This window comes from Zingiber officinale, chromosome 6B (genome assembly GCF_018446385.1).
Source record: "Zingiber officinale cultivar Zhangliang chromosome 6B, Zo_v1.1, whole genome shotgun sequence".
NCBI classification, from domain to species: Eukaryota; Viridiplantae; Streptophyta; class Magnoliopsida; order Zingiberales; family Zingiberaceae; genus Zingiber; species Zingiber officinale.
Window position 1 is genome coordinate 99,016,334 of NC_055996.1, and position 9,670 is coordinate 99,026,003.

At 39.8% G+C, this 9,670-nt stretch overlaps 3 protein-coding genes across 3 annotated transcripts; all 3 read right to left on the reverse strand.

The window, feature by feature from the left end:
- Positions 1–497: 497 nt before the first annotated feature.
- LOC121990468 (gamma-glutamyl peptidase 3-like) lies at positions 498–1,664 on the reverse strand. Its single transcript, XM_042544597.1, has 4 exons — positions 1,341–1,664; positions 1,079–1,243; positions 810–977; positions 498–731 (listed from the first exon to the last, which is right to left on the reverse strand). Exons 1-4 carry the CDS (start codon positions 1,656–1,658, stop codon positions 633–635), a joined length of 750 nt encoding a protein of 249 aa, XP_042400531.1. The 5' UTR covers positions 1,659–1,664; the 3' UTR covers positions 498–632.
- Positions 1,665–4,138: 2,474 nt separating this feature from the next.
- LOC121991283 (protein PHOTOSYSTEM I ASSEMBLY 2, chloroplastic-like) lies at positions 4,139–7,210 on the reverse strand. The gene is made up of 3 exons (XM_042545294.1): positions 7,022–7,210; positions 4,288–4,437; positions 4,139–4,216 (listed from the first exon to the last, which is right to left on the reverse strand). Exons 1-3 carry the CDS (start codon positions 7,208–7,210, stop codon positions 4,139–4,141), a joined length of 417 nt encoding a protein of 138 aa, XP_042401228.1.
- Positions 4,303–9,272, reverse strand: LOC121988423 (cytochrome b561, DM13 and DOMON domain-containing protein At5g54830-like). Its single transcript, XM_042541852.1, has 2 exons — positions 7,831–9,272; positions 4,303–4,437 (listed from the first exon to the last, which is right to left on the reverse strand). Exon 1 carries the CDS (start codon positions 9,119–9,121, stop codon positions 7,856–7,858), a length of 1,266 nt encoding a protein of 421 aa, XP_042397786.1. The 5' UTR covers positions 9,122–9,272; the 3' UTR covers positions 4,303–4,437; positions 7,831–7,855.
- Between the last annotated feature and the right edge of the window lie 398 nt (positions 9,273–9,670).

Consider the following 9,670-nt stretch of genomic DNA (forward strand, 5'->3'; position numbering starts at 1 on the left):
AGATTTGATGATATTAGCTAATCTCTTTAATTAGGAAACATTTCAATATATATATAATTATACATAGAGAGATATCCACTAATTGTGATATAATCACAATTTCTCTCGCATACTATATATATTATATTGTAGACATCATTAATTGAGTTTAAGATTAATATCATATATATATATATATATACTCAAATAAGGAATTCTATTTATTCAATAAATAATACAATATTTAAGACGAGATTATCCTAAGACACCTTTCAAATATAACATTATGATGGACCGTGAGAAACGTCGGGATGAACGTAAAATGCATAATTACCTACAAATGTGAGCAATTAAATTAAGATAAGGCTGCTACTTGTCTGATGCATCAAGCAGTTATGTGATAATTAATATTTTAAATTAAGATGGAGGGGGAAATTAAGAGATGAGAAACTCTATTATGTGATAATTAATATACATTAAATTCCTCATCAGAGTTGCTATTCCAAAGACCTGCTCAGTTTCAGATGCAACCAAGTCTGTATATAAAACTGTAGACTCCAGACTAATACCGTTACATATTTTAAGAAAATCTAAACTTTATTTCAAGCCCTTTTTCTTTTTCCAAATTCTCTTTCCCTAATTAAGATCAATGTCTATTCACCCTTGAGGAAGCTTTTGCACAACTTCTCCAAGAATTCCTTATCAGCTTCAGCTTCCTCCAAGCTTGCCTTCACATCATCAGCAAAGCAATTCTACCAAAAAGCAAATAAATTATCAACACGAACAATTCATAAACTGAGATAATGAATCAAGTATGGACTTTAGCATACACAGATGGATTCATTGGCTAGGAGGCGATCGATGAGGCTATGCAGTATATCTTTATTGTATTCAGGATGACCTTGAATGCCCAATATGTGATCTCCTATGGAGAACATCTCGATTCTGGTCTTATCAGAGGAAGCAATCACTTCTGCTCTGATCGGAACTTGCCACACCTGCTTATAGTTTTCATCTTAATTAATTCATTAGTATGAAAGGGATCGTGGTAGAACACACAAAGTTGATGTATATATGCTTCACTTTAACACTCATATACCTCATCTTGGTGGCATTCGATGATCGAAACACATTTCGGAATGACTTCCAATCTCTCAGAGAACTTGAAATGTCTCGACTCATCCTGCATGATCACCTTCCTGATCCCAATGTCCCATCCTCCACAAGCCTTCCCCACTTGCCCACCAAGTGCCCTGCACAACACCTGCAAGAGGCAAAAGTAAACAACTAATTAAGCAGCCATGAACTCAACCATCATGCCAAACTCTATGCACAAACCGATTACTCAAGTTAATAATTACTTGATGGCCGAAGCAGATTCCCAGCACTCTCTTGTGCATGGCATCAAGTGTCTGGATGAGTGAGCACAGCCTCAGAATCCATAAGTCATTGCCATAGGCATCGTAGGGGCTCCCGCTGACGACGAACCCTTCGTACTTGTGCAGGTCTTCCATGGCCGGGAACTCTTCCTCCACCACCCTGAACAAGTCCCAGGTCTCTCCTTCGTCCTCGAAGGCTTCCAAGAATACATTGAAGTAGCCATTGTACTTCTTCTTGACGTAATCCGAGTCCTTGCAAGCCAAGAGCAATGCATACCTTTTCTCTTGCTCGATCTTCATTTTGGGTTGGGAGGTTGATTGAAGTGGAGAAAGACATGAGGTGTTATTATATAGAGTTGGTTGTCTTTGTCAAGTAGAACATTGAACAAGTTCGCAAACATCTTATTCATTTATTCTATATCACAAACCATTTTAGTAGGCCAAGTATATTAAAAACTTATTATATATAACACATCAACAAAACATCCACATATACACCATGAGCTGATTGTTTATTCTTGATATTGAATATGCCAATGCCTCAACCTATACTAAAGTTCATAACCTTGATTCCATTTCCTTCATCTTGCACGAGTTCCGAAAAGGAAAATCCAACTTAGTTGTCGATATGCTCAGCATCCATCCTTCAACCAAGAAGAAGAATAAGGACTAGAAGTTGAGCTTATGTTATAAAGAATGGAGAATCTGACCAGAAAATTAGCTTCATGCGACCACATGTTGTTAACATCTAGAATCTTGCAACCTAGCCCTGCATGTCTACTTGGAAGACACAGAATAATGTGGAGTCACATTGAATCTAGCCAGATTTCGGGCTTTGAATCCAGCTTGAAAATGGTAATCGAGAGAATTTGTTTTCCCTTTTTAACCTGATTAGTTTATTTCTATCTTGTGCTAGAAGTAGGATTACACGCAGGATTTGGTATGGTAGTATATTGTTGAGTGGGCATCTGTGGCCAAGTGACATATGCAGCATTTATTCTTCCAAGAAATGTGAAAAGTTGCATGTTGCTTGGTTGATGGCAAGTGCTCCACAAATTTGGATGTTTTTTCTTCCCGAATAGATTTGTGAATGTGATATATTAGATAGGAATGATGAAAAAAGTGATTATACTTTTGGCACTATATTTAATTAAAAGCATGTTGTACTAAATATGAAAAGTTTTAAATGTTAATCAACTTTCCTATCATTTTGTAAATTATCTCATTCAAGAACAAAAGAGGCATACTGATTTGTGTGATTCATGCCTATGTTTTCAGTACTATTTAGCTTGCATTAGTTTCATTATGAGCATATTTTCTATAGTTTTATAACTTTTATATTCTTTTTATCTTTATAGTTCAGAAAACTATTCTTTGTGTATTTTATTGACAGGACATGAAATTTGGACTCAATTTGAGACCAAAAGCCTTGGAAGCATGCATTCCAGCATGATACACGATCTAGTCGTGTCCCCTGACTGTCGTGCATCAACTCGTAGAGTAAAATGAGCAACAAAACGTCAACCAGAAACTCTAGAATAGAACACGTGGTTTGACTATGTCCTCTGACACGATCATGCCCTAGCACTTGATGGGAAGATGTCTAGAGTGTCACACGACTGTGGCACGATGACGAGACCCCTGTTTTTTAGTAAAGTCATACCAGACTTGGTAATCTCTTAAAGTTATAAAAGAACCAAAGGAGCTTCTGTTTGAGAGATCGAGGGTTTTCTTGTGACACGTAACCTTAGGAGAGAGTCGTCTTCCAAGGTTTCCCACAACAGGTAACCATAGGAGAGAGTCGTCTTCCAAGGAGTTTCAAGGATTCCATTCACTAAGGAGGCAAGGAGATTTTTAGAAGACGATATTTGACATCTACAATTGAGTTTTTTCACTCTTCTCTATTTCATTGAGTTGTAGTATACCTAATTTGATGTCTTCATATTATATCTCCATTTACATATAGTAATTTCCTTAATTTTAGGATTAGGGAATAATCTAACATTGATTTGGTAATTATGTGTTGATACTTTTCTCTTTTATCACATGCTATATTGATCCGGGATTTAGTTGTTAGCGTACTTAACGTGTTGATAGATCTTAACTGACATTAGTACAAATTTTAGGGTTAGGGGGAAGAATTGATAGGCAAACTCCGATCTCGAACCTATAATAACTAGACTCGAGGTTGTTCACGAAAGTAGTCCAAATCCTCCGGAGGATATCATTGGCCATCACAAAACTAAGGGGTTTATCCCAATTCAATGTTATGAAGTAATGGTAGCAGTCTAGAGGATTGCAAGATTCTCATGATAAATGCCTCCAATAGAAAGCGATTACCCTAGTATGACTACCGCAAAAGTAAGGATCGTGTTTGGATAGATACACCGGTGTAAAGTCGAAACCGAGCATCAGTTCAACATTGAGATAAAGGAGAGATCCACAACCACATTATCAAGGATAGCTCTTTTACAATAATTCTCGATTTCGGTTCATTTAGATAGCCTACTTTACAGTTGGACTAGTACTCTACTTCATGATCAAAGGATGATATTTTATACCTAGAAGAATTACACAAACATTAATATAGACTATAGAAACTGAAAAGGGAATTTCTCATTAATTAACATCAATGTTCAACATTCAACCAATTTAGGGAGGAATAATTTACAGATTGAAGACTTACAATTGCAGTAAAGATTTTAAAATGCAGTTAGTTCCTGTAAAATAATCTGAATCTTGGTGTTTTCAGCACACTGCAAAACAGAAACCATGGGAATTTATTTGGGAGGTTGAGGATCTTCCAGCCACTTTGCACGGAAGTCTGTGCCTTTGCAATCGGGACAAGCAGTAGAACCCTGGAACAATACCAAATGACTTTGTGGGTATAAAAGTGGAAATGAAAGGTTGTATTCGCAGACAAGAGTACCTTCCCCGTGCATATAATGCAGGTTGTATTTCTTGATGGCACTTCGCAAAGCATTTGATTGCCGAGGATGAAGAAGCCGGTGCCAGCACACCACTTGCATTCGACATACCCGTCTGATTCACAAGTAGAGCATGCTATTGGTCTTGGTTGCTGCTTCAGGCAAAGGAACATACGAGAGATGCATCATTCAGCAGGCTTAACATGAGAGCAAATGTTGGACAACCAAAAAATCAAGATGCCACAAGGACAGATAGCAAAAGATATTAACAAAACCGATATTTCTGGAAATTTTTCTTGTTCCATGCTATAACTTAGCTATCTTAAGCATAATCATTGGCTCACGTGTAGTTAAACTTTTAGTCCAGTCATCAACAATTGTCACCTAGGCCACATTATATTAGTGGCTTGCCCTTTCCAAAACTCGCAAAGGGTAAAAGAAAAACAAGACCCAGACAAGGAAAAGATGCATGGAACAAGATGATTAAAATCCACTGTTTTGTGTCGGAATTCATCAAAGATATAGCCCTAGCTGTCAGCTGTTAGCTTAAATTTTAGCTGGAACACAAGTACGAACCCATAGGACAATAATAATCTTTTCCATGAACAATCTGAAGTAGCCACAACAATCTTTCTAGCAACTTCATTCCCTTCAGTAACCCACAGCTAGCAGAATAGCAGTAATACAAGTTCCAGATAAAGCAACTAGGCCAATCATATATATCTTTGCTTAAGCATAAAATAGGCAGAACAACTGGTCTAATTATCACAACATTATGAAGTTACAGTTGAAGTGTTTTTCAGAGTTCTTACAACTTTAATTTCCCATGAGTGATAACCAATTAAACCATATTATTTATCATAAGGTTCAATTTTCTATTACTCTGGAATAAAAAAATTTAAAAATAAAACATGCGTACACACACACAATACTTTTTACAGAAGACATACGACAATATTTTAGAGTCCTATGAGATCCTTTTTAGGAGTGATCTAAGTTTTCAGGATATGTGACAAAAATCTAAGTCAACATATTGCTCCATTCAACAATGGGAAACCATTACTTAATGAGACAAAGAAGAAAAATAGAGAGAAAAAAGGATTTCATATGACTTTTGTTTACATAAAAAAGCATGGGATAGAGTCTCTAATGAGGTATTGTTGCAGATAGTTCGTTAAAGAATGAAGTAGTAAGAGTAGTTAAAAAGGGGATAGGATTATAACTCTCAAGATAGTGGTAGTAAAAGAAACTATTAATGTAATTAACATATATGTACCTCAAGTAGGATTAGATGAAAACACCAAATCTAAGTCTTGTGATGACCTAGATGAGCTATTACGAAACATTTCATCAAACAAAATGATTTTAATAAGAGGAGATCTAAATGTCCATATCGGAGTGAAAAATGAGTATGATAGGGTGTATGGGAGTTATGAGTTTGGAACAAGAAATGAAGAAGGAAAAACTATATTGGATTTCGTTATAGCATATGACCTTATACTAGCAACTATTGAGGGAAAACTTTGAGAGATATATTTAAGATTGTACAGACATATATGTAGACAATAGATGCTCGACAATGTGAAATTATGATAAATATGCATATCAAATGAGGAAGAGGAAGATCAAGACTTAGTTAGCAACAATAAAATAAGATAAAATTTATTTATAAATTGATGATCTAGTAGATGAAAGAATTCAATGGTGTAGGATCCATATAACCAACCCCATCTATTGGATAAAGGTTGGTTATTGTTGTTGTTATGAGTCCTTAGATGGCTATTTTGGTGTGTTTAAGAAGAGAAAGGAGCATCTAGTAATTATATTTATGTGACTAAATGGCATGTATGATAATACTAGTGTTAAAGTTATTGGAGCATCATAAATGATTTTTTTGTTTGGTACATTTGCATCAATGTCGAACTCTAAGTCATCAATATTTGCGGATTTACATAGCAAATTCAAAAATAAACCAAGAAAAAAAAGATAAAATAACAATGTGTTATTATACGGGAGGAATTAAGTGTAGCTCCAATAAATGATAAAACAAAATAAAATTGATTAACATGGCAAGGGAATGTTCAAAATGACCAATATGATAGTTATACTGGTTGAATCAATTAAAGACAAAGCAGTAAGGCGTACAGGGCGATTATAAAAACTTTTGTTAAAGTAATTAAAAGTGATTTGAAAGATCCGAACACTATTGAGCAATATAGTTTTTCATACAGTTAAATCAAAGGAAAAAAAAAAGAAAGGGACAAACACAGCTTACTGATCATGACCACTGGCAACCAACTATTAGATGTTCTAAGTACTAGCACTCGTTGCTATGTCCAAAGGTCAAATGAATATAGGAATTATCTGAGAGGTTGAATACAAAAAAACAACAATGAGATCAACATTTTTTATCAATCTTAATTGAATGGAAGACATATTTGAAATTAAGGTGAAACGGGTAAATTCTTTCTAACTGAATCTGCCAGAACAGGTAGACTGTATCCTTTGCCCAGGCAATTTGGGATTCGATATCTACAATGACACAGAATCCACGATTCATCAAAATTCTGATTTTTGACTGATAACGCAGGAATGAGATCCAATTGGGGTAACCAACAAGGAACAACGACACATAAAACCATTTCCATCGATAATAAAGGGGCAAAAGTGTCGCCTTCACCAAAAAAAGGACCCTAAACAACCCTAGAGGCCATAACGTCATCTGCAAAAGATCACCTTGGAGATGATCCAGGCACGCTCCATTCTCTTGGAGAATCCGGAGGAGCTCTCGGAGGAATCGACCACGGACGCCCTCGCTTGAAGAATCGACACCTTTCGGGAACCTCCAGAAGGGGCAGCAGCGGAGATACCCTGCAAAAATAATCGCATAGGAGAAACTAGGGCCCTATCTAGCGCAGCCGGCATGGCGCAGGGGAGGGAGAAGCAGGCGGTCGCCGTCGTCGAGATTCAACCTCCGCCTCCGGCGGCGACTTCACCTCAGGTCTCTGTATACGATTCTGCTAGACCTCGGCCCAATTTAAATTGTGATCATGTTCATCTTTACGCTATGACAAATGGCATTTGGCAAGTGGCAACCGACCAAGTCGCTGGATTCACGATAGAGTTGGATGTTCCAACGGCATAGCGGAACAAAGACTGAGTGGAACAGTCGTGCAAGGCTCTTGTTCTTTTTTATATATATATAAAAATCAATATATTTTATTTTAAAAAACTAATCAACATTGTATTATATAATTTCTACGACTGTATAATGTACCTGTTATAATTATGACAATTTGGAAAAATAAAATACATCTGAGATGAGGTGCTCTTTTGAATGAAAGAAAGACGCATATTTTACCATTCCAATAAAAAAAGGATGCTCTTTTAATTTTTACCCTTTTTTTTTTTTTACAATAGTCGAGTTGAGATTTACCATAGTATATGTCTAAGAACATATCATTTCCAATCATTAACTAATTAAATATCAGTTATCATGAACGATCTGTTCCAGACTATGAAAATTTCAACAGATAGAAACATACCCAAATGCTCATAATTGTGCCTCACTTAATTCAAAGATTCAAGCTGCACTTGGCTTCTTCCAGGTGGTTCCTGAGACTTCAGTAGATCAATGGAGCACTCTTCTTCTTCTTCTCCATTGCCTTGCGACCCAAATCTGCCTGCAAAGGAGTTCCTTTCTTTTCTGCTTCGCTTCAATTCCATGTACTCCAAGAACAGCGCCACAGCTGCACCGACCAAAACCCACAGCATGAACGCCCAGGTCGCCGCATCCACTGCCTCGCAGTCGTATGCGTCGGCCACTTGCTTGAGCCCACTGAGGATTGCAACGATTCCGACAGGAATTGCAGATCTCCCGATCCAGAAATGGATGCTCGGCCACAGAATCGTCGCCCCTGAAGCAACCTCGCGGGTGGCGGCGGGTGGTTTCGGTCTTAGATAGGCGTTGATTGGCTGTGCGCAGGCCATCGACATTGCGGCGATGCCAATCGCGGAATGGGTGGAGCTGAGGACGAGCCCTCGGAGTTCGAAAGCGGCGGGGACGATGGCGATTAGGGCAAGGGCCAGTCCCGACGACTGTAGTCGGAGATGCCATTGTCGGCAAAGGTACCTTGCGGCTAATACTCCACACGGCAACAAGATGCCCCAGGAGATGAACATGAAGAATCCGTGGACGGCGTACGCCAAGGGAACCCCTTTCACCTCTTCGACCGTGCCATGTGTCAGCAGAACCCTAACGGCCCTGTCGCTGGTAATGGCGTGCATGTTTCCCCAGCTTAGCCGCGTGTCCGACCACCGGGCACCCCGCGCCCACACGATCGGGAGAGGAAGATCCGGATCGATGTGGTTTTCGCACTCCGGCCGGCCGACGCAGGGGGGCGACAGGGGGCGACGGAACTCCAAGGAAAGGAGCCCCTTTTCGGACTGGAATCTCGCATCCGCGAGCTGCTTCTCGCTCGTCGGATGCAACCTCGAAACGTCCTTGCCGTCGATCCAGTATGTGCTCACCCTTCCGTTCCCGTCTGCGTCCGTCCACCCGACGTAGGCGTGGCTGTTCACCATACCGTCCCCGATCGCGATCGCGAGGTATCCGCTGGTAGAGGTCTTCTTGCTCCGAGCCGCGATGGAGATGGAATCGGAGTGCAGAGTCCAAAAGAAGGCGACTTGGTCGTCATCAAGAAGGACGGTGTGGTTGTAAGCCTGCGATAGGTATGGTCGGCGGAGCTCCGAGGCGACTGAAACGGCCACAGCGACGGCGGCGAGGAGGAGGAGGAAGTGGAGGAAGAACCCGCAGAATGAAGTAGCGTTCGCCATAGGAGAGCATCAATCGAGATCGAGGATCCCCTATAGCATAAGCAGAAGGTTAGGGTTAGAGTTGGGGATCGGTGAAAGGGTTGGAACTGGGGGAGGTCGATGATGGCGGAGGATAGGAGACCGCCCGTGGTCGCCATTGCTGTGGTTTAAAATTGTTTAAGGTTTTGTTTTTGTTTTATTCATTGGCATTGTGAGTCTTTGCGACGAAGTGGTAGATGGATACGATTAGTCGCAAGAGTGGGCCCGGACAATAAATCCTATCATCGTTAAGACAGGCACAGGGAACGGATCCGAAAGTCCGCGGCCTCTTGAACTCCTTTAAATGGAACAAAAGTGCGGCCACACCCTAGACCTGACCCAGGCCGGGTCCGGCCCGGGCCAATAATAGGATCCGGTCCGGGTCAGTAACCGGGTTAAATTGCCTGGGCGGAATTGGAACTGACTCGGCAGGTTCATAGGTCAAAAATCAATGGACCATTGGTTAATCGCCGATTTAGCCTGTAAATTCACACAATTTTTTTTTTGCCCGTTGGAGGTTCCTAGCCGTTG